This window comes from Balaenoptera musculus, chromosome 12, assembly GCF_009873245.2.
Source record: "Balaenoptera musculus isolate JJ_BM4_2016_0621 chromosome 12, mBalMus1.pri.v3, whole genome shotgun sequence".
In the NCBI taxonomy this organism is placed as follows: Eukaryota; Metazoa; Chordata; class Mammalia; order Artiodactyla; family Balaenopteridae; genus Balaenoptera; species Balaenoptera musculus.
Window position 1 is genome coordinate 18,509,913 of NC_045796.1, and position 25,606 is coordinate 18,535,518.

The 25,606-nt window shown below is 40.8% G+C and overlaps 1 protein-coding gene across 1 annotated transcript in view; it reads right to left on the reverse strand.

Annotated features, from left to right (window-relative positions):
* The window catches only part of SAMD5 (sterile alpha motif domain containing 5), a 51,642-nt gene extending 26,328 nt beyond the window's left edge, over nt 1–25,314 (reverse strand). Inside the window, exon 1 of the mRNA XM_036871721.1 lies at nt 24,724–25,314. Within this exon, the coding sequence (XP_036727616.1) occupies nt 24,724–25,188 (465 nt within the window). The 5' untranslated portion in view covers nt 25,189–25,314. The remainder of the gene's footprint in view (nt 1–24,723) is intronic.
* Nucleotides 25,315–25,606: the final 292 nt, after the last annotated feature.

The window sequence follows — 25,606 nt, forward strand, 5'->3', positions numbered from 1 at the left end:
GAAAATAAATTTCTGTTGCTTAAACTACCCAGCCTGTGGCATTTGGTTATGGCGGTCCCAGCCAACTAATACAGTCAGCAATTAAATCCACGTTCAACCTCTGCAGGAATATCATGTTCCTGAATTACATGCTTTTGACCAATAAAATAGGAAAATTAATTGATTACCATTAGAGCAATGTAGGAGATAGTCTTTTAAAACAAAGCCCCAAAGATGGGGGTAGGGTGGAGCCCAATAAACTGGGTGCTTGTGGATAAAGAGATTCAGAACTCCTGAGGAGATAACAGGAAAGAAAGCAAAGAATGGTGAAAGCATGAAGGAGCTCTGTAAAATAAGTAAGTTTAGGTAACTCTCCAGGTCAAACATATCCGACAGGTCCCAGGCAGCGGAATAAATTCTGAACTCCTTAGCACTATAGCAAAGTCCCTCAAAAACCCAGCCCAGCGCTAAGCTGCACCTTATACCATATAAACACTGGCCCCTAGCTGAGCACTGCCCATGGTGGACTACTCACCAATTTACATTATGCCCCTCTTTACTCTGAAATTTTGGTGATGATGTTTCATGCATGCATTCATTCAACAAATGTTGTGTAGCAAGGTGCTGAATATTCAAAAGTTTATAAAATGGACAGTCTATTTCCCTCAGTTTCCAGTCCCTAGTCCGCACTGTAGCTCTGCCTAGTGAAACCTACCATTTACTCTCCAAAGATCCTCCCAACCTCCAATCAAAATGGACAGCTTTCTCTTTGGTACCCCCCAAAATTCTGTTTATATTTCATTTTGGCATTCATATCATACTGAAATATTACATATACTTACATATATACATATTTACTATGCATGGATTTGTGGGTGTACATAGATATCAATACAGATACAGATATATCCATATAGATCCTCCTCTAGATTATAAATTCCATTAGAGCATAGTTTATACTTTAGTTACCTTTGAATTCCCCACATAACACCTAACAGTACTTAGCACATTCTTGGTGTTCAAAAAATATTTGCTGAACGTCAATTAATTTTAAAATATTAATGAACAATAATCAGTAATATGCTAAGGTACAGAACTAAACAAAAATATGAAACTCAGCAAATCTAGGCCCCCAAATTTCTAGGTTTACAATGTTTTCTCTGCAAAACACTGTTGCCCATTCCCTCTGCAAATGTTCGTACTTTTTTTGAGCTGAACTGCCTCAGCCCACTTCATGATGCCTGGACTCTGCCCCAGGAATTCATCTCTAGCAGGCCATCTAGAGTGTGGTGTGTAGGTGACACTAACAAAATGACAAAAGCCAGCCAGGTATGGTCTCTGTGGTATATCCAAGGATAATGGCCCAAAGGTTGGACCTGTACCTGCTTGCTGGAACCTAAGATCGGTTTAGAAATTGATGCTTATCACCATCATAAACCGTCTAGTTTTTCAGATGGCATACTGGCTTTCTTAGTTGTGTTTTTCTACCTGTAGGTAAGCATATCAACAGACTGATCCTTCTAAAGCATATTCAGGGACGGTAACGATAACCAGTGCTTCTCTAACACAGGCTGACAGATGTTTCTCTCGCCATCAGGCTTTGAGACACAGGCTTCAGAGGATTTTGCCCATGCAGGAACCTACCACCATGGTTCACGCCTCAGTTTAAAAACCTTGACTGCTCTCTTCAGGAATTTGATGGTTGTGGTTTAAATTTGACATTTCCATTGTGACTGACAACAATGCCATATCACAAATGGGAAAAGTTAGAATCCGATCCCTTGTAACCTCTAGCTACCTAAACTTTGGTTATCAACTGATTTTACTAAAAGGTCGAATACTATTTATACAGATCCAGTTCTGTTTTTTAAGTTTCTTTTCCTTCTGTATCAGTGTTCCATGGACCTTTAAAAATGTGTTTCCACTCCCAAACAGGCTGACTGATGACCAGCTTGCATCAGGGGTCAGCCATATCATCACCTCCTCCATAAAGCCTTCCCGCTTCCCCGATCAGATACCCACTCCACAGACCCCCATAACAGGCTCCCATGCCTACTCAACAGTACTTATCACAGTCAAAGCACTGTAATCCCCTACTGAGTGGTCTGTTTTCACAATAAGTTCTTGAGGACACAGACTGAGTCTTATTCTTCAACACAAACAATGTGGGCTTCCCTGGTGGTGCAGTGGTTGAGAATCTGCCTGCCAATGCAGGGGACACGGGTTCGAGCCCTGGTCGGGGAAGATCCCACATGCCGCGGAGCAACTAGGCCCGTGAGCCACAACTACTGAGCCTGCGCGTCTAGAGCCTGTGCTCCGCAACAAGAGAGGCCACGACAGTGAGAGGCCCGCGCACCGCGATGAAGAGTGGCCCCCACTTGCCGCAACTAGAGAAAGCCCTTGCACAGAAACGAAGACCCAACACAGCCATAAATAAATTTAAAAAAAAAAAAAAAAAAATAGGCAGCCTAAATTTAAAAAAAAAAAAAAAAAAAGACAAACAATGTCTAACAGAGAGAGAAGTGCCCAGTTAAAAACTTTCAAATGAATGCAGAAATGAGTCTATGCAATAGCACAAGCAAACATCAATTTTGAAGTAAAATTGTGTGGACAAAGAATGTCACCTGCCACTTCAGTAAACAAAGGACGTTGCAGCCATCAAGTCGTCAGCCTCTGCAGCCCCTGATGGTGCACCTGAGGGGACTCAGGGTGGAGGAAAACAGGACACTGGCCCTAGATAGTTAAGGTGCACATCAAAGGAATAATTTCAGTAAGCGCAGACTCTTGCATCTTCCCATACATAGAAAAGCATTAAACTCATTAACTTGAGATGTCTCTTTTTTCTTTAGTTAGCAGTAATCTTTTGATGTTCCGACTACGTGGGTCTTGGGGTTTTTGGGTTTTTTTTGCAAAAACTCCTATATATCCTGGCTCCTCTCTTACCTCTTTGGAACAGTCCCTCAGAGCTATCTGAGAGGCTATATCGGGGGTTTAAGTCCTCAGTAAGTCCACCAAATAAAACATAACCCTCAACTTTTAGGTTGCGCATTTTTTTCAGTTAACAATAGTAATGTTTCTCTAAATCCTTACTTCAGGTTATCAACAACACATGGACATCTAAGTTTTCAGTCCCCTATTATACACAGAAGCTAAAGCAGCACAGAAATAACATTATTTGAGTACTTACTATGTTCTGGGAATTTTTCTAAGTCCTTTATGAGTATTATTTAAATGCTCACAAAAAATTCATATCAGTTATATGTAGGACTGCTATCCCATTTTATAGATAAGGAAAATAAGGACCCAAGAAGTGAAGTAACTTGTTCAAGGCCCCTCATATAGCACAGCATTACTGTAGACAGAAAGTACCAAAAGTTCTTAAAATTACATTTTAAATTATTTTCTGAGAACTTACTATTTGTTCATCTATGGTTTAATCGTGTCTTTGGACAAGTTTGTTGAAATATAATTTGCATACAATAATTTACCCTTCTTATCTATTTGGCTCAATGAGTTTTGACAGATGTACACAGTCATGAAACCACAACCACAATAAAATATATAACATTTTCATCATCTCAAAAATTTTCCACGTGCCCTTTTGCAGTCATTCCCATCCCTCCAGCCCAGCCCACAGCAATCACTGATCTTTTTTCTGTCACTACAGTTTTGTCTTTTCTAGAATATCATACAAATGGAATCATACACTATGTAGTCTTCTGTGTCTGGCTTCTTTCACCTTGCATAAGTCTTCTGAGGTTCATCCATGTTATTGCCAAGTATCAGTAATTTGTTCCTTTTTCTTGCTTGGTAGTATCTCATAGTATGGATATATGACAATCTGTTTATCCATTCACAAGTAGATGAAGATTTGGGTTGTTTCCAGTTTGGGGCTATTTTAAGTAAAGCTTCCATGTATATTCATGCATAGGTCTTTGTATGGACATACGTTTAATGTCTCTTGGGTAGAGAGCTATGAGTGGGGCTGCTTGTTTGTATAGTAAGCTAACACACACCTTCATAAGAAACTGCCGAACTGTTTTCCAAAGAGGTTGGACCATCCTGCATTCTCAACAGAAACGTATGCGAGTTCTACTTGCTTTATATTCTAAACAGCGCTTGGTTTTGACAGGCTTTTTAATTCTAGCCAGTCTAATGGCATCTCACTGTGGTTTTAATCTGCATTTCTCTAATGACTAATGATGTTGAGCACCTATTCATGTGCATAATTGCAATCCATAAATCTTGTTTGGTGAAGGTCAAAATGTTTGTCCATTTTCCTGCTGAAATGATTTTCTTATTAGTGAGTTGTTAAGAGTTCTTTCTTTAATCAGACAGGCACTTTGCAAATTCTTTCTCTCAGTCTCTGGCTTGAACTTTTATTTCCTTAATAATATATTTTAAATATATTCCTTAACAATATAGTTTTTAATAAACTTTATTTTTAGAACAGTTTCAGATTTACAGAAAAATGGAGAAGATAGTACAAAGAGTTCCCATATAACCCCATACCCGCTTCCCCGTTTTTAACATCTTACATTACTATGGTATATTTTTTATAATTAATAGCCATTTTTTAAGTTTCTATCTGATAGTTGCAACATCCTGGTCATTCCTGGGTCTGGTTCTATTGACTGCTTTTTCTCTTGGTAGGTTAATTTTCTTTTCCCTTTTTATTCTGCATATCTTACAGATTTTGATTAAATACAAAACACTGTATACAGAAGAGCAGCTGAGACTGAGGTAAATGAATTTACTTCTGGAATGGGCATATCTCTTCTGTTGTCAGGCTATTATTGTGAGTGCTTGAGTTAATCTAAGAGTACTGAGGTGGGTGTGTGTTTTGTTGATGCTATAGTAACTTTCGGTACAGCGAAAACTATGAATTCTTCTAGCAGTGGATTCCAGCCACCTTATGGTTAATGTGAGATCTGGGGTAACAGAGGGTTTTTCTTAGTGTTCCTGTTCCACAACGATACATGGTGGGGTCAAAGGAGTTTTCTTTATTCTCCTGCTGCAGCCTCTGTCTTGACAGACCTTGTGCACCTGAGCTTCAGAAGTGAGGCTTTCTCAGCATCCCTTCCTCTGCTACCTATGAACGACAGCCAGCCTCTACCTTGCACCACTGGTGGATCAGTGGATCATGAATCCAAGCCTGCTCTCCTCAGCTGATGGGATCTATCCAGCATCAGTGCAGGGCTGAGACAGTATACTTTCTATCCCTATTCCAACAATGTGCCAAACTTTGCCTGGATCCAGGTCTGGGCAGGTTTCTTGCCCATCCCCTGCCTATGACAGCTTCTGTGTCCTATGACACAAGTCCTGGGACACTGGTGGATTTTGTGCCTGTCTCCGAGGGGTAGAGTTGGTCATCACCTACATGCCTGCACCACTGACAAGCTGCCTCTGGTTTCCTGCCCCACTCATTCTTTCTCATGAGTATGGAGTTGAAGGCCTATGGTAAAAAGTGGTAAGTACTGATAGACACAGATCCTCTTTGTATCTGGGGTTCCTGACAATTTAAAATTGTCATGCTAGCCCATACTAGCTTTTAAATATTCACAAAAATTTTACTTGCTGTCTTCGCATCTGCTCTGATGGCTGCTAACCCTCCTTCTCGGGCCCTGCTAAAGACAAAACAATGATGTGTCCCTTCTCTCCTTGGAATTTAGATCATCCGACTACCTTTAGAACTCAGGTCTCTGATGGGACCAAAAATAGGCATGATACTGTACATTATCCACCTTTTTCTCACGGTTAATGTGGGAGCAGTATCTTCTTGTGGTTTTCTACACCTTAAATGAAAGCAGAACTCTAGAGTTAAGTATTATTTAAAACAAGTTAATGATCCTATAGGACTTTACAGTAGAACCAAAGGCTTTCTCATTATTTTGAAACTTTCCTTTCCTTCTTTCCAACAAAATTAAGCCTCATATTCAGTATGTGAGTCTTTTTTCAGACTCAAATGATCTGAAGGTATCCTAGGAATATTCCCGTTAAGACACACACAGTGTTCACAGATGTAACATGGGCTGAGTCTTACTGGAATTGAATAATATGTCAGCTAATTCTTCAGAAGAGGTTAATTCCCTCTTTTATAATTTAGGCCTAGAAGACAGCCTGTTTCTCCAAGTTTATAATTGCTACTCAATTTCAAATATCTATTCTTAATTTTAATTGCAAAATAAGACCATTAAAACACATGAACCTAAGCAAAGGGGATACTTATTACAAATGATTAAATAGATTTTTTAAGCAAACAAATCAAGACTTACAGTTGACCCAAAAAGGTATCTTTAAAAGCAATTTTTGTGAGGCTTCCCTGGTGGCGCAGTGGTTGAGAATCTGCCTGCCAATGCAGGGGACACGTGTTCGAGCCCTGGTCTGGGAGGATCCCACATGCTGCGGAGTAACTGGGCCCGTGAGCCACAACTACTGAGCCTGCGCGTCTGGAGCCTGTGCTCCGCAACAAGAGAGGCCACGATAGTGAGAGGCCCGCGCACCGCGATGAAGAGTGGCCCCCGCTTGCCGCACCTGGAGAAAGCCCTCGCACAGAAACGAAGACCCAACACAGCCAAAAATAAATATTAAAAAAAAATAAATAAATAAATGAAAGCAAAAGGAAAAAGAAACATTTCTTTAAAAAAAAAAAAAAGTAATTTTTGTAAATAGTGCTGCAATGAACATTGGGGTGCATGTATCCTTTCGGACTATTTACAATAGCCAAGACATGGAAGCAACCTAAATGCCCGTCGACAGAGGGCTGAATAAAGATGCGGCACATATATACAGTGGAATATTAGCCATAAAAAAGAATGAAATAATGCCATTTGTAGCAACATGGATGGACCTAGAGATTATCATACTAAATGAAGTCAAACAGAGGAAGACAAATAGCATATGATATCACTCATATGTGGAATCTAATTAAAAAAAAAGATACAAATGAACTTATTTACAAAACAGAAGCAGACTTACAGATATCGAAAACAAACTTAGAGTTACCAAAGGGGAAACGTGGGGGGAGGGATAAATCAGGAGCTTGAGATGAACATACACACACTACTATATATAAGATAGATAACCAACAAGGAGCTACTGTATAGCACAGGGACCTCTACTCAATATTCTGTGATAACCTATATGAGAAAAATATCTAAAAAAGAATGAATATATATATATATATATGTATAACTGAATCACTTTGCTGTACACCTGAAACTAACACAACATTGTAAATCAACTATAACCCAATAAAATTAAATTTTTAAAAAAATTTTAAAATAAGAAATTTTTTTAAAATAATTTTTGTTGGGAGACAATGCTTATTACAACAGTAGAGCTATGTACATGATCAAGATATTAATAAATCATTTCTCCTGAGAAATGCACAGTTCTAAGAAAATCAGACTTGTCTCGTGATAGTCAACATTTTTGTTTTGTTTTTTATTTGATTGTTTGGTATTTGGGACTTAAACAGGACTACCCGCTAACTAACTTGTTTACCAAAATGACTTTCAACTGTTTCCAAATCCCACCTCAAACACCAAATATGCCATTATGGATATTCAAAAACTGTGCTGGAGGCTAAGAAAGCAACTCAAATTAACTTCAAGAAGTGTTCCAAGAAAGAAAAGAATCATTTGATTAAATGCCTGCTTCCAGTACTATTCTCCACTTTGTCTAAAAGAAGAAAAGTCCTGATCTTAAGAACTTATCTTAAACTAAAATCACAGGTTATGTATTTATTAGCAAAGACATTAATTCAGTAAAAACTCCTGAAAAGCAGAACCAAAGGAAACCAATATTTGCTTTGCAGAGTATGTACCACAGTAACAATCATACATAGTTAATGATGGCTACTCACTTCATCAGTGGATGCTCAAGATTAACAGGGACTTTTGTCACCAAACTGGTGTGATTTTTTTTTTTTTGATATTTATAGCAGCTTTATTCATAATTGTCACAACCTGGGAACAGCCAAAATGAACTTCAGTAAGTGAATGGATAAATAAACTATGGTAAATCTGTAAAATGGAATATTATTCAGCACTAAAAAGAAATAAGCAATCAAGCCATGAAAAGACACTAAGGGACCTTAAATACATACTACTAAGTGAAAGAAGCCAATCAGAAAAGGCTACATACTGTGTGATTTCAACTGTATGACATTCCGTAAAGACAAACAAACTGGTGTGATTTAATTTATATATGACTTTCTTTCCAGTCTCCTTTTGCCAATCAGTATTTGTAATGCATGTGGAAAGAATAAAGGAATTCTCCTTATCTTAAATCAAACACGAAATATGGATTCATTCTACCGTAAGTCTGTGAAATTTACACTAATTAGTATGCTATTAAATTTTAAAAATAAAGTAAAAATCTTTAGGACATATTCACTCCCTACCCCACAACTATGCCTCATTTTTCCCACCTATAAAACAAGGATAGCAAAAATAGCATCTTCCTCAGAGACCTGTGATGAGGATTGAATGAAATAATGTGATAAAGCACTCTTAACAAATAATATAGACTGTTATCACTATTATTATCCTGCACGAGGGAGGTGGTACAAGGAAAAAGAGAAGTCCTCCCCTGATGTGAAGAGGAAAATCAGACATATCCATAAATAATTCATATAAGGTTGAATCAAGAATAAGTCTAAATTTTACAGTGAATGAAATCAAAGCACAGTGAAAGGTGTTCAGACTACAGGGTGAGTTCCCTACTCTAGGAAGCTCTTGCTTTTTCAATTTGCCTGCTTTCAAAAGAACACCATCCCTCTCCCCGTTTCCCTACAAATCACTTGTAATATAATTTAGCATGTGCATCCCAAAACAGCAATCTTGGGGATAACAAAGAAGATCATGCTTCCTGTCAGGGAGCAGGACTAATATGCCTCAGCAGGTCAAGCATGTCACTGTCACAATGTTTTCATAAACGATCAGAAGATTCAATTCACCACCATTTTCAAGGTAAGTATATCAATACAAGGAACCATATTAACAGAATAAACATATGGCCCAAACTGCTATGCCAAGAAGTGGCGGTGAAAACTGATTTAAAATGACACAGCAAGGGGCTTCCCTGGTGGCGCAGTGGTTAAGAGTCCGCCTGCCAATGCAGGGCACACAGGTTCGAGCCCTGGTCTGGGAAGATCCCACATGCCGCGGAGCAACTAAGTCCGTGCGCCACAACTACTGAGCCCGCGTGCCACAACTACTGAAGCCCACGCTCCTAGAGCCTGTGCTCTGCAACAAGAGAAGCCACCGCAATGAGAAGCCCGCGCACCGCAATGAAGAGTAGCCGCTGCTCGCCGCAACTAGAGAAAGCCCGCACGCAGCAACAAAGACCCAGTGCAGCCAAAAATAAAAATAAATAAAATAAAATGACACAACAATAAAACTCAAAGTTAATGTCACCGGGCTTCCCTCGTGGCGCACTGGTTGAGAGTCTGCCTGCCAGTGCCGGGGACACGGGTTCGAGCCCTGGTCTGGGAGGATCCCGCGTGCCGCGGAGCGGCTGGGCCCGTGAGCCACAACTGCTGAGCCTGCGCGTCTGGAGCCTGTGCTCCGCAACGGGAGAGGCCGCGATGGTGAGAGGCCCGCACACCGCGATGAAGAGTGGCCCCTGCTTGCTGCAACTGGAGAAAGCCCTCACACAGAAACGAAGACCCAACACAGCCGTAAATAAATAACTTAAAAAAAAAAAAATGCAAACCTTAATAAAAAAAAAAAAAAAAAGTTAATGTCACCAACCTAACTCCAACTCTCCACCACCTCTCCATAACGAAGTAGGTCTCAAAAGAGTAAATTATTTTGCATACCCTCTGGCTCCACTCTAATCTATAATGGATGCAATACGCATATCCTGAATTTTTCTCCTACTGTGCAAGCCAGAGATACAGGGGGTTCGTGCAATCCCAGATAGCAACGAATCCCCTCTTTTCTTTAGATGCCTTATCAATGACAGTGACTAGAGCACTGAACTTGGATGCAATTAACAATTCACTGAATTACCATTTTTTTCTTTAGGTAGAGCTATTTTTCACCTTAACTGGATCCTGTAGTTAGCAAGTCCTAAGAATTGCTCAACGGTTTTTTATGTAAAATATTTTCCTCTTCATAAAGATTATCTATTGCTTTATTACTTTCTGGCCATGAAAATATTGCTGCTACTTAATGCAGTACTACTTTTGTCAATCAAGAGTTTCCCAAAGGAGCACTTCCTAATCCAGCAGTGTTCCATTCTGCGTTGATATATGGTTACTTTAAAGTGCCTATATATTTATTGCATGATTGATGGCCAGCTTGGGAAGCGTTGGGTGCATCCATTTCTACACACTGAGCTGAATTCAGCACCTGAGGTAGGTATTTCTTCCAGAAACATACCATTCCTGTACCCCATCTTTAATCCTTGCTTCAACTACCTTTTAAAAAAGTAATTCTTTTTGACCTGTCAACAGATGTTTAAATGTAAATCAAGGATTTGTTATAACAATATTTCTTACAGAGTTTTCCAACTTCATCTTTGTTACAATTGGGCTATTGTTTCTACGCAAAGCCAAACATTCAAATTAAAATGAACGCCACTTCAATTTCTTTTATAAGGGTTTTCAGTTTAACATGGCATCTGGCAAGCAGCCCCCATCTGTATTTTCCACCAACAGGCCTTGGGTAGGGTGAGGGCAGGAAGGGAGCAGACTAGTTGATGGGGGAGTACAGGGGAGTGGGGGGAGTGGAAGAGTGGGAGGATGAAGGAGAAGAATATAATTCTAGAATCTGGGAGCAATTTCCCGAACTATACTTACGGGGGAAAAAAGCCCATTTTGGCTGTGAAAACAGTAAAATCAATAAAGATTCAAGTTAACCCCTCACCCCCCTCAGAGTCTCTGCCCTCTGGTTCAAAAACAAAATGCCTGCAAAACCAGAAAATTAAATCGTTACCCACGACTATGTGGCTGTTGTCTTTTGAGCAAGAAGGGTGCGGGGCTGGTCCCCACGTCTCACTGCTGTCACTGCCTCTCTTGCTTGTCTAGACAGAGACGGCAACTTCCAAAAAGCTATTGGCAGGAAGTCAACTGTAATAATATCATGACAATAACTGCCATAGTAGTTACCAAACTGAAGGTAAATGTCAAACATCATTCATGAAAGAAAAGCTATGTAATGTAAAAGAATGTCACAATAATCTGGGAGTAAGATCACAAAATTCCTCCTCTCACACTCAGGTTGCTTCAAAAGAGAACACTTACGGATGGTTTCATATTAGGAAATTTGTTCATGCAATACATCACAACATTAGGCCCAGGAAGAAAAAGACTTTCAATTATTTTTAAGTTGCTACAAAGATATTTAATAGAATCAAATATCCATTCCCAATAAAAATGCCTACAAAATTAGGAAAACAAAGATGTTTTTCAACATCATGAAGAGTATCTTAAGCTGAGAGCCAATGTCAGAATAATAACAAAATACTTGTTGCATGTCCATTAAAATTTGGAATAAGACAAGAACATCTAATTATCACTATCATTTAACAATGCTACATAAATTCTAGCCAATGCAATAGGACCAGAACACAGAAATAAAAGCTATAATTCCTGTAAAGTAGGTGATAAAATTATCACCTGTGTATGATTACATATAACATTAGAACTCTATCTTATATCATGTCCCAAAATAAATTTCGGATGAATTAGAGTTAAATGTAAACCTAAAACCAAATAAATTAATTGGAGATATAGGTAAATATTAACTGATCCTGGACTAAAGAAAGGATTTATTATAAGAATAAAAGTAATCACAAAAATAGATTGATTATACTTCTCCATTAAAAAAAAAGGTTCAATACGATCCCTATCAAATTACCAATGGCATTTTTCACAGAACTAGAACAAAAAATTTTACAATTTGTATGGAAACACAAAAGACCCCGAATAGCCAAAGCAATCTTTTTTTTTGCTTTTTTTTTTGATTGATTTGAGTCCTCTCCTTTTTTTTCTTGATGAGTCTGGCTAAAGGTTTATCAATTTTGTTTATCTTCTCAAAGAACAAGCTTTTAGTTTTATTGATCTTTGCTATTGTTTTCTTTGTTTCTATTTCATTTATTTCTGCTCCGATCTTTATGATTTCTTTCCTTCTACTAACTTTGGGTTTTGTTTGTTCTTCTTTCTCTAGTTGCTTTAGGTGTGAGGTTAGGTTGTTTAAATTTTTAAATTAAATTATTTGTTTATGGCTGCGTTGGGTCTTCATTACTGCTCACAGGCTTTCTCCAGTTATGGCGAGCAGGGGCTACTCTTCATTGCAGTGCGCGGGCTTCTCATCATGGTGCCTTCTCTTGTTGCCCAGCACAGGCTCTAGGTGTGCGGGCTTCAGTAGTTGTGGCATGCGGGCTCAGTAGTTGTGGCTCACAGGCTCTAGAGCACAAGCTCAGTAGTTGTGGCGCACGAGCTTAGTTGCTCTGCGGCATGTGGGACCTTCTCGGACCAGGGATCGAACCTGTGTCCCCTGCATTGGCAGGTGGATTCTTAACCACTGTGCCACCAGGGAAGTCCCCAAAGCAATCTTGAGAAAGAAAAACAGAGCTGGAGGAACCAGGCTCCCTGACTTCATACTATACTACAAAGCTACAGTAATCAAGACAGTATAGTACTGGCACAAAAACAGAAATATAGGTCAGTGGTACAGGATAGAAAGCCCAGAGATAAACCCACGCACCTGTGGTCACCTAGGCTATGACAAAGGAGGCAAAAATATACAAGGGAGAAAAGACAGTCTCTTCAATAAGTGGTGCTGGGAAAACTGGGCAGCTACATGTAAAAGAATGAAATTAGAACACTCCCTAACACCAGACACAAAAATAAACTCAAAATGGATTAAAGACCTAAATGTAAGGCCAGACACTATAAAATTCTTAGAGGAAAACATAGGCAGAACACTCTTTGACATTAATCACAGCAAGATCCTTTTTGACCCACCTCCTACAGAAATGGAAATAAAAACAAAAATAAACAAATGGGACCTAATTAAACTTAAAAGCTTTTGCACAGCAAAGGAAACCATAAACGAGATGAAAAGACAACCCTCAGAATGGGAGAAAATATTTGCGAATGAAGCAACTGACAAAGGATTAATCTCCAAAATATACAAACAGCTCATACAGCACAATACGTAAAAAACAAACAATCCAATCAAAAAATGGGTGGAAGACTTAGACATTTCTCCAAAGAAGACATACAGATGGCCAAAAAACACATGAAAAGATGCTCAACATCACTAATTATTAGAGAAATGCAAATCAAAACTACAATGAGGCATCACCTCATACCAGTCAGAATGGCCATCCTCAAAAAATCTACAAACAATAAATGCTGGAGAGCGTGTGGAGAAAAGGGAACCCTCTTGCACTGTTGGTAGGAATGTAAATTGATACAGCCACTATGGAGAACAGTATGGAGGTTCCTTAAAAAACTAAAAATAGAACTACCATACAGCCCAGCAATCCCACTACTCGGCATATACCCTGAGAAAATCATAATTCAAAAAGAGTCATGTACCACAATGTTCATTGCAGCTCTATTTACAATAGCCAGGACATGGAAGCAACCTAAGTGTCCATCCACAGATGAATGGATAAAGATGTGGTACATATATAAAATGGAGTATTACTCAGCCATAAAAAGGAATGAAATTGGGTCATTTGTAGAGACATGGGTGGACCTAGAGAGTGTCATGCACAGTGAAGTAAATCAGAAAGAGAAAAGCAAATATCATATAATAAAGCATATATGTGGAATCTAGAAAAATGGTATAGATGATCTTATTTGCAAAGCAGAAATAGAGACACAGACATAGAGAACAAATGTATGGATACTAAGGGGGAAAGGGGTGGGGTGGGAGGAATTGGGAGACTAGGATTGACACATATACATTATTGGTACTATGTATAAAATAGAGAGCTGATGGGAACATACTGTATAGCACAGGGAACTCTACCTAATGCACTGTGGTAACCTAAATGGGAGGGAAGTCCAAAAGGGAGGGGATATCCGCATGTGTATGGCTGATTCATTTTGTTGTGCAGTGGAGGCTAACACAACAGTATAAAGCAACGATTCTCCAATAAAAATTAATTTTAAAAAAGAGAAAGGAAAACCGAAAAGGCAGATGGTAAATTGAGTAAAATATTTTCAATTATTATGACAAACAAATTATGTATGTTGTTATTTAAAGAGCTTTTTGAAATTATGGAAAGAACATTTAGCCTCAACAGAATCATCAGGACATGAACTAATAATTTAAGATAGGTCTTCATATTGAGAATAACTTCATAATCACAAGATTTTGTATTATACGACAAAGATTAGCCAGATGTTTTGAGGAATTACTGTCAGTTATTCTTTGAGGCACTTTTCATATACTGTCTCTCTGATTCAACACCCTTAAGAAGTAGGTAATATTATACCCATTTTATAGATGAAGCAACTTAGTTTTAGAAATATTAAATAATTTGTCCAAGTAAGTGGTAAAAAAGAATGTAACTTCAATTCTATCTAAGTCTGTACCCTCTATATTCCTCCAGTCTGGAAGAAACAACTAAAATTATTGATAAGGTGGAATACATAAGAGTTTTTAAATTTTGGACATCCAAAAATAAATCATTAAAATCTAACGTAAACCACATTCTGAAAAATCTCTGCAACCTCTATGCAACAATGATTATTTTCCTTAATATATAAAGAGCTCTTGCCAAGCAACTGGAAGTGGTCTAAGACCAACAGAAAAAACAGGCAAGCACAGTGAACAAGCAATACATAATTATAAAAGCCACAAACATGAAATTATGTAAATCAATAATCTAAGAAATGTCATTCAAAGAATGATGAAATACTATTTCTCAAACATGACATTTTCAAATTATGAAGAAATTAAAATAATCAATAATAACATGGGTGAGGTTTCAACCCAATAAGAAAATGGTTAAATTAATTATGGTGCTAAACTAAGATGGAATATGTCTTAGCATTAAAATCATTTTTCAAATGATATCTGCCAACATAGGACTAGCCGTATCCTTACTCTTATCCAATACCAGATTTATGCATGTGTACAAGACAGAAATTCTAATTCATAGGTGATTTTTAAAGAAATACACTGTAGTGTTAGAAACTGTAAAACAGACCGTTTTAAATTTCTTCTCAGTCTGCTTCAGTGTTCTCCAAATTTTCTCAATTCAGTATATTTACTTTTCAATCAGAAATATTTTCAAAATTGTATTAGAAACAATGATTTATTCACTATCAGTAAGAACACTTCAAATTTGTGAAGTTCTTTTAGAATTTACAAAACAACCTCATAAATATTATCCCATTTAATTCATACTACAACCTTTTGAGATAAATACTGGCATTATTTTAAAGAAGAAATAACGTTTCTTAAACTAAAAAGATCATATTTCCTTATGTCTTCCAAGGAAAGGGCAGAGAGAAAGGGCAGGCAAAGAAGGGGCCCTTAAAACAAAATGAAATTTTAAATTATGAACAAGACGTATAGAAACTCTAAACAATGTCAGTGATAAAACACTTCTCCCTGAAAAAAACCTTTTGTTGGCCTAACTTCTAGCTGTCACAGTTACTGTCGAGTTTCAATGGCATTTACATTTGCTTCTAATTAGCATCTTTTATTACCTGTCCTTTTATAGGCACTGTGTTCTACCTGGGAGTTAATTCACAGAACTCCTGGTTATATGGTTGGCACCAACCCACAAACTTGGTTATAAGAGTCCTTTCTAAAATAAGTTTGTAGGACTTCCCTGGTGGTGCAGTGGTTAAGAATCCGCCTGCCAATGCAGGGGACACGGGTTCAATCCCTGGTCCAGGAAGATACCACATGCCGTGGAGCAACTACGCCCGTGTGCCACAACTACTGAGCCTGCGCTCTAGAGCCCGCGAGCCACAACTACTGAGCCCACATGCCACAACTACTGAAGCCCGTGCGCCTAGAGCCCGTGCTCCACAACAAGAGAAGCCACCGCAATGAGAAGCCGACACACCGCAACAAAGAGTAGCCCCCACTCGCTGCGACTAAACAAAGCCCAGGTGCAGCAACAAAGACCTAACACAGCCAAAGATAAATTAATTAATTTTTTTAAAAAACTTAAAAATAAATAAATAAAATAAGTTTGTAAAAGTTGTCATGTCTCTCCCATGGTACTACATGAATAAGTTAAACTGTAGATTGAAAATAAACAATGATAGCATCGTGATTTGTAAAAAAACAGAAAAACGTGAAACTTGAGTTAGTTCAATTCCATTATTCTTATGACCACTTAAGAGTTTTTGTATGTGTTGAAAACTCAAAACAGTGAAACAGAGTACAAACTGCAAGGTGCAATATGTTAGTTTGGTTAAGTGCAAATTCTATTTTATAGACGAAATGTTTTTACTAAATTTGAATTCTTTAAAACTGAAATATATTCCTTATTTTAACTGTTAACTGTTTAAAACTAAAGAAGAAATCAAGAAAATAATTGCTGTGTATTAGTCCATGACTTTACTTAAAATAGTTTTGTCAAATAGAGGTAGGGTGTTAAAAAAATATGGGTGTCAAATACAACAGGTACACTTCCAGTCTTATAAAATTATGGTATGCTCTAGGGAAAATATCTTAAAATTTCGAAAATCTTTTCATTATGATTTTGGTAAAGAATACATGCTGATTGTTTTCCTCACCTTTCCGACATGTTCCAAATGAAGTAGGTCTTATTTTGTTTGTATTTATAACTTTATGGAAACATAACAGTAAGGTTTTAAGAGCTCATCAGACCATTTATTTCAATTAGAAGCAGTAATTAAATCTCTTTAAACTATTAGATGTCACTTAGTCTCTATGTAAGACGGATTGTATGCTTAATGCCGTTTGGCATGATCCACAATTATCTGCCCTTAATACTTTTTATATTGACTGAAAACAAGGATTCCCTTCCTACTCCTCCCAGGTGTCCTCGAGTCCAAATCAGCGGTTGATCTGAAATAGCATTTTTCATAAAACTTAGAAAATAACTGTTAAAAACTTTTTAACTCAAGTGCTAGCAATAGTATAATAAGTCTTAGCTATAGCTAAGGACTCGATGCTGTTTCTAGCTCTACACAGACTATAACCTTGAAAAGTTATACCGATCATGGTCCTGGGTGTACTTTCCCTCACCATGGGCAATGTTCTTCCAAATACCTTAGGATATCCCTTGTTAATTTCAAGCACCAGCGTTGGTTGAGTCCGTGTCATCTGACTTACCTTACTTCAAGAAAATCCATTTCAGAACATATTTCTGGTGAACTGGAATCTAATTACTTACATAATCTGAAAAAATGTGCTTTTTTATCAAAATTTCTTTCTTCTTTTTTGGCATGTGTTAGACAACTACCTAAGGACAGACAAGGTTCATGAGGCCACCCTTAGTACTGCTAACCCTGCCTCGAGCATTTTTTTCTCATTGAACAGTGAGGAAGGAAGAATAAGCACAATTGAGACCTCTTTAAGACTGGAGATGCCAATGCAGAGAAAAGAGCTTTCTCTTTTTTTTTGACCTTTTTAATTTTAATAAAAATATGAAAATAATAATACGTACCAAGAAGGAATAGCTGTATTTTTCTTCCCATCCACAGTAGTTAAGAGTGTGACCTTGGGCAAGTTGTATGACCTTGGGCAGGTTGCTTAACCTCTCTCTTTTTTTTGCTCTTTTTTTATCTTCCTTTTTAAAAAAATTTTCTTTGCAGTATATTTGCTTTACAATGTTGTGTTAGTTTCTACTGTACAGCAAAGTGAGTCAGCTATACGTATATATATCCCCTCTTTTTTGGATTTCCTTCCCATTTAGATCACCACAGAGCACTGAGTAGAGTTCCCTGTGCTATACAGTAGGTTCTCATTAGTTCTCTATTTTATACACAGTATCAGTAGTATATATGTCAATCTCTCACTACCAGGTGACAGTTTTGAACATTACAACCGAATTTTGAAAATCTAATTTTTGAAGTTTTTACAAATAATTTTCATTATTGTATCCTCAGGCCTGCAGAAATGACTGGGTATCACTTGTACTAAAAATTTACTGCTGATTAATTACCAAATCCCCCTATTATCAGGAGTAAGACCTGGGCCAACAGGCTTTTCTGTACACAGCCAAGACATGACCACTATGATGGCGGCTGAAATGTCCAAGCAAGGACAGCTACGGGGTAACAGGGGCCAGGCTATCCATCTGGCAAATGTTGTTTGCTCAATGCCTGCTAATATCCACAAACTTGGTTATAAGAGTCATTTTCTAAAATAAGTTTGCAAAAGTTGTCATGTCTCCCATGGTACTACATGAATAAGTTAAACAATAAATTGAAAATAAACAGTGATAGCACCATGAAGGCAGAGGAATTCTTGGGAGAAGGAATATTTACTGTCATTTCAGCTTCTGCCAGGACCCAAGGCACAACTCCAAAGGACACAAGCATATTCTCTGCCAACCTCTCTCTTTCCTTTCTAAATATTTTTTCTATATCCTTCACCCTGGCCCCCAAAAACAAAAGCCTTCATGCCACCTGTCTCTCCAAACACCTCCATCCCAAGCCATCTCTCCCCAAAATCCATGAATAACCCTATTACCATGAGAGTCTTGTTACTTACAGTAATTAAATTCACACTGAGGCGTGAATGAAGCTTAACACTCCTACAGCAATGCTAAATAACATTATATTAACTCAGCTCTACTTGGTAGTGTGTGGCAAGGAGATATTTTTCAGTGAAGAAGTCTATACACCTTCCCCATCCACCATCTACCCTAGAGCCTGCCTTCCGCTTTTCCAAGTCTGCTAGAAAACAGGATACTTTTACAGTCCCATACAATCCACATCTACCACAACCTCCATGCACAAGCACTGCCAAACTTACAGGATGCAATACAACATCACACATAGCTTGTAACCTGCAGCGCAAACATAGGAATGGTGAGGGTACTTTCTATTCACGTTTAGCTATATCCACCCTACAAGCATTATTGTATAATGTTTACATTTAGGCATAGCTATAAACACCAGATGCATAATACCTAGTATTTGTATATTAACGCAATACGCTCCATAAACCTTTAATCTCTCCATCTCCCCCCTCACTGGTATCATGTGAGCAGACAGAGAAGTGAGGGCTCTTCAACACCATCCCCACAAAGTTCCCAGTCTCCTCATTCACCCTTCCTCTCCGCCCCTCTGTCATAGAGAAGGCATCCCCTCCCACTGGAAGTGTGTCCCCCTTTTTTTTCCAGTACTCTGGACACAATTCCCTCCCACCTCCTTGATCTCTTGGGTGGTCTCCCTTCTCCCACATCTTCACCCGCTCCCTCTCTCTGGCTCCCTCCCACCAACACTTAGACATGCTGTAGCTTCTCTCATCCTTAGAAAAAAATACAAATTCACAAACTCTTCCCTTGACTCAAATTCTCCCTTCTTCCTCCAGCTATAGCTTTAGTTCTATCTTCTCAGTCTGACTTCATTAAAAAGTTGCCTATAGTACATCCAGACAATGGAATATTACTCAGCGCTAAAAACAAATGAGCTATCAAGCCATGGAAAGACACAAAGGAACCATAAATGCCTATCACCAAGTGAAAGAAACCAATCTGAAAAGGTTATATATTATGTAGCCTTTCCAAATATGTGACGTTCTAGAAAAGGCAATACTGTGGAGAGAGCAAAAAATCATTGCTTGCCAGGAGTTGGGGGAAAAGAAGAATGAATGGGCAGAGCACAGAGGATTTTTAGGGCAATGAATATACTCTGCGTGATACCATAATGATGGCTACATGTCATTCATTATACATTTGTTCAAAGTCAAGAATGCACACCACCAAGAGTGACCCCCTAATGTAAGCTATGAACTTTAGGTGGTTATAATGTATCAAGGTAGGTTCATCAACTGTAACAAAAGTACCACTTCTGGTGGGAGTGAGGAACACTATGCATGTGTGGGGCAGCGGTATATAGGAACTCTCTGGACCATCCTCTCAATTTTGCTGCAAACCTAAAACCGCTCTTTAAAAAAAATTAAATCTTAAAATAAAAGTTGTCTAGGCTCCCTGTTTCCACGTCCTCTCATTGGTCCCTCACTTGAACCTGCTATTTCAGAGGTCCCTGCTGGCATGGCTGCTACTTCCCATAGCATGGATACATTTAGTTCTTGTCCTGCTTGACCGGTCTCTGACCTCCTGACCAGTCCCTCCTCCCCGAAGCGTCACTGCTTCCACTGACTCACCCTTTCCGCCTCCCTCGAAGGTTCTTCGTCCTCTGCCCATCTCCCAAATCCTGGTGTTCCCCAAGGTTCTGTCCTGGTCCCTTCTCCCTTCTCCCTCTACAGATCACTCATATTTGTGGCTTCAATGTGCAGACTACTCCCAAATCTGTATCTTTTGTCCCAGCATCTCTCCTCTGCTCCACAACTGTATTTCCAACTGCCAACTAGACAAATATGTTCAAATATGCCTCCGGCATCAGACACTCAGTATATTTAAACCTGAAGGTAACACCTTTGTTTCCAAACTTGCTCTTCTCCTGGGTCCCCTGCTCAGGAAAGGGCATCGCAATCCTAAATCAGAAATCTACACGTCATCTCAACCTCTCTCCCCTCTCATCCCTGTCATCCAAACAATCACCCAGTTCTGGCAATTCTACCTCTCAGTTACCTCCACGGCACCTCCCAGCCTGTCGCCATGCAGTCCAGGCTGCCAGCAAATCTCTCCTGACACTGCAACCTCGTCCTAATCCTTTCCTCTATCTCTGGTCAGGATCCATCAATAGCTCCCCTCTCGAGATACACTCCAACTCCTACATATTACTCCAAGGCCATCCAGGACCAGCCCCTGCCTGTCTCGCCATCTCTTGCCACTTCTTCCAAGCATTCTATGCTCCAGCCAGACTGAATTCCTTTAAATTCCCGGTGCCCTGCTGCACTTCTTCCCTTTCTGGCCCTTTGCACACACTGTTCTCTATACCTAGAACACTTGTTCCCTTAGGACCCTCCTCTCCTTCAGGCTAAACCCTCCATCCTTCAGTTCTCAGACCAAAGGCCAGTTCTAGAAAGTCTGCCATGGTCCCCCCTCCCCGCAAACTAGGTTGGAAGCAATCACTACACTTCATCACTGTTGTTCATTCCATTTTATGTCTTCCCCGCTCGATCCCAAGTTTTTGAAGGCAGGGCTTCTGCATCCTGCCAATCATAGTAACCTGGAGCCTGGCAGAGCCTCAGCATAGAGAAGCTTGGTAAAGTATTGAGAACATGTACACAAAGCTTTTCCTAATCCTTACTTTGTGAAAACATATCCCCACTTCATTAAGGTAGAAATCACAGCAGTCGGAGAAGCTAAGGACAGGGCAGAAGAGGGATTCATCCAATGTTTTTAGATTTCAAGTAGTGCTCTTTCCAAGCTCCTGGTTTTCCAAAGTGGATTGCCTTGGTACAAAGAAAAACTTACTTTTCTTACATTTTAACTCACCTAAAAGAGGAAAGTGGCAACTGTTGATAAGACAATGAACACAGCACTGCAGCACAGTTCCTGGGAACATTAACTGTTACTGGGGCAAATACCACAATCCTGCAGTCCTTTCAAGTAATTCTTGGGAAAATTCCTCAACTTACTTTCCTCTGTAAAGATTCACTATTCCTGCCTTGATCACCCTACGTAAAATCCGCTTTCAAACCATCTAATATTCTCACCAAAGTACAAAAAAATTACAAGGATCAGCCATGCAGACTATAAAGGCGACGTAGCCTCTCTAACAAGCAGAAGTCCAAGTGCACAGAATGAACACTGTGTTCTGATCATGACAGAGCAAAGGAATCTGGAGAGATTAAAAAGTGGATCACACTTTAAAGAGAGTCCTGGGCTTCCCTGGTGGCCCAGTTAAGAATCCGCCTGCCAATGCAATGGACACGGGTTCAAGCCCTGGTCAGGGAAGATCCCACATGCCGCGGAGCAACTAAGCCCGTGTGCCACAACTACTGAGCCTGTGCTCTAGAGCCCGTGAGCCACAACTACTGAGCCTGAGTGCCACAACTACTTAAGCTCGTGGGCCTAGAGCCTGTGCTCCGCAACAAAAGAAGCCACCGCAATAAGAAGCCCGCGCACCGCAATGAAGAGCAGCCCCCGCTCGCAGCAACTAGAGAAAGCCCGAGCTCAGCAACAAAGACCCAACGCAGCCAAAAATAAATAAATAAATTTATTTTTAAAAAAAGAGTCCTAACACTGTTGCAGAAAACAACGTCTTAGATCATTTAAAATCCAAAATTTAAGAAGCAATGCACACGTAAACAACAAATTCAGAAAAACCAACATGATTTGGCACTACACACGTGCATGCTCAGTTTGGGGTACATTAATTGTATTTTAGTTTCTATTTCAGTGTGTGTTTTTCTTGTAACAAGTATATGAAGTTACAGAATTTTTTTTACACTTAAATTCGTCAGCTCCATTTTTTTGATCCCCACCTGGAGCATCAATGAAGGAGGTACAAAAACACTTCTGGCCCCATTTTATTCTTCATCAGTTCGACAAATTACATATGTATAGAAAGTGAATGAGGGTATATTTTTACTATCAAACATTATTGTTATGGGATTTATATAGAAGTTGACATAAATTATTATTTACAAAAGTAAATAGTACTACAACGTAAGTCGAAATTTTCTTTGATAAATTGCACTTACTCACATGCACTACCATCTCACACACTGATCTAGGCAGGAATGCACAGTCCAAAGCCAATGCCCAGACTATTCATGTCCTTAGTATCCTCTTCCACTTATCCTTTTCAGCTTCTGAGTTTGATATCGAGGCCTGTCTTTTTAAGCATCAGAATCAAAATGTGTTACATCATCCCCACCTGCAGCCCACACTCTCCTCTGCCCTCCCAGCCCTGTACCCAGCTCTTCTCCTGAAGAAGAAGCAAGCCCTAGTGATATTAACTTGTTCTTGGCATCCCTTTCTGGCCAGGACTTGACCTCTGCCCTCACCATGTGCCCAGGAGCTCACACTCTCTCAGCCTAAGCCCGCCTCACTTCCCGGGATGTAATCACAAAAGTCTGACTGGCCTTGAACTCCTTTGACGTGCCATCTCCAGAAACGAGCCTTTATTTTACAGTGATGGTCAGAGTCATTATATACACACTACACATATCTCCACCTCTACCTGCCTGGGAAAACTGTGTTCTCCCCTTCATCGCCCTGTTTGGGGCACATATCAGAAACACAGTCAGAGTGGGTAATTGGAACATGTGTTTAATTTGAGGCAAACTGTCCTCCGGACTTGCCCTCTTTATATAGTTCTTATAAAACAAATTTATACTCTTAAGCAGGTTATCTCAGTTGCCTGTCTTACAAGATAACATATGGATAATATTAAACCTTCTATTCTCATCTACCCTAGATATTTTTATCTACTTTTTACAAAGTTTTCTCTTGAACTTCTTTAAATCCAGACATTATGACCCTAACTTAAGACTATAAAGCAACGCAAGTGTCCTAGACAAGCACACATTTGGATTATCCGCACACAACATTTGGATTATCCGCATGTCTCTGCTGCGGTGCTGTGTCTACTCCCCTCCAGCTACAGCATGCTTGCCATCATTTTCCGCTGGGCTTCTCTCTATGTCTTGACTTTCCCGCTGAGGTGCTCCTTTTCCTGGGCAACTCCAGGCAAGCTTGAGGATTACATGTACTGTTTACTTCTCCCTTTCAAGTCAGGACCCTCTACCTGGACGGCTGCAGAAGCCTGAACTGAACAGACTCAGCTGGTGGCCGAGCTCTTGTAAGAAATTAAGACTTTCTGTAGTTAATTATTAAAAGCCCAAATCCACAGTTCAGCCTTCCTCACAGATCAGCTGCCATACTTTCCCAGTTTCTCCCCAGGGAAGTCCTCACTGGTGACGGAAAATCTCACTTCCTTGTGTTGTGCCCTCCTTTCCTACATGCGAATCCACTCAGGCTTTCTAGAAGTCACAGCTGTACCTGCTTCATCTCATCTGGATTAACAATCAACCAAACCGGTGACCCAGCACAGAACTCGGCAGCACGCCCTCGTGACCCCATTACCACCAATGTCCTTAGCACCCATTACCTCCCTATACTTAAGCTGAACGAACTTATCCCAAGCGGACTGACTTGTGTTTTGTTAACTTCTCTCCTAGACTGCTCATGTCAGTCGTTCACTTTTCAAATTTGCAGCTGGGATTCGACTTTCTGGAATTGAGAGCAACAGGGCATCATTTCTCACTCTTTGAAGAAAAGAGTCGGCCAATTTCCCTTGGGAGCTTCTCAAAAAGGTGAGAAAAAGAAAGGTCGAGAACAATGTGGGTTTTAACCAGTCTTCTGGTACCTTCAGACCCAAACACTACCACGGAGGGTATCATGACCTGTCCTGTGCTCCTGTAGAAGCCCCGCGCGCCCAGCTCCTGACCGAGACTACGCGGACACTTGGCCCTAGTTTAGAAGTAACACCTGGGTGAGGGATCCTGTCTTATCAACCGTTGGTGACACCTGGAAGCAAGGAATAGAAGAGCGAACACAGAAAGAACCCAGAAGAGAATCCCAAATACCCAGAGCCTCCTCGTCTCCCGTCGTTTCCTGGGAAAAGTGGGCTGCCAAGCCTGGGCAGGAGCGGCCGGGCCGCGTCCCTCCCGCCGCGCGCCCACGCCGCCTCCTTACCTTGCGGGAGTACGGGGGCTTGCTCAGGTGGATGCCGTCGCGGACGAGCTTATCCCTGATCATGATCTTCAGCTTCAGTTTCGGGTAGCTCACCAGCTCCCTGCCGCGAGGGGCGGTCGTCTGGCTGCGGGGGTCTTCGCGGGGGCCCTGGGCCTGGCCGCCGCAAGGCTCCCCCCGGCGGCGAGTGGGGACGGCGACCGCGGGCGGCCCGGGTGGCGCGGGCGGTGGCTGTGGCTCCAGCGTGAAGTAGAGGCCGGCGGCGGCGGCGTCCTGCTCCCGCAGCCGGCGCACGGCCTCCAGGATGCGGCGCCGGTGCGCGGGCGCCAGCACCCCGATGGCGTCCAGGTCCGGGTCCCCGATCTGCTTGCACACCTCCAGGTCATCGTAGCCGTTATCCACGAAGGACTCCGCGTACTGCGGGAGCTGCAGCGCTTTCAGCCACTCGTAAACTATGTTGGTGCACATGGTGGGACTGGAACCCCCGCCGGCAAACGGCGTCCCAGCGCCCGAGCGGCACGGGCGGCACCAGTTCTGAGAACTTTTAATCCTCTCCTCCAAGGGGAAAGAAAAATCTCAGTGAAGTTTTCCTTTTAAAGAAAAGGATAGGGCCGGAGGTAGAAAGCCATCAGAAGCCTGAAGAGGGAGAAGCGGAAAAGCGGCACAGTGAATTCCCCAAGCAGCCTCGAGCTCGCAGGCACTGACGGCTCGGGGAGCCGCTCCGCGCCGCCCCTAGATTCTCCGCTGCCGCCGCCGGCGCCGCGGGGAGGGGCGCGCGGCGGGCGCGCGAGGGGGCGGAGGCGGGCGGGGCCCGGGCACACCCCTCGGACCCGCGCGGGGTCAGGGGCGCGTCGCGCCGCCCAGGACTTTCCGCAGCCCGGACCGT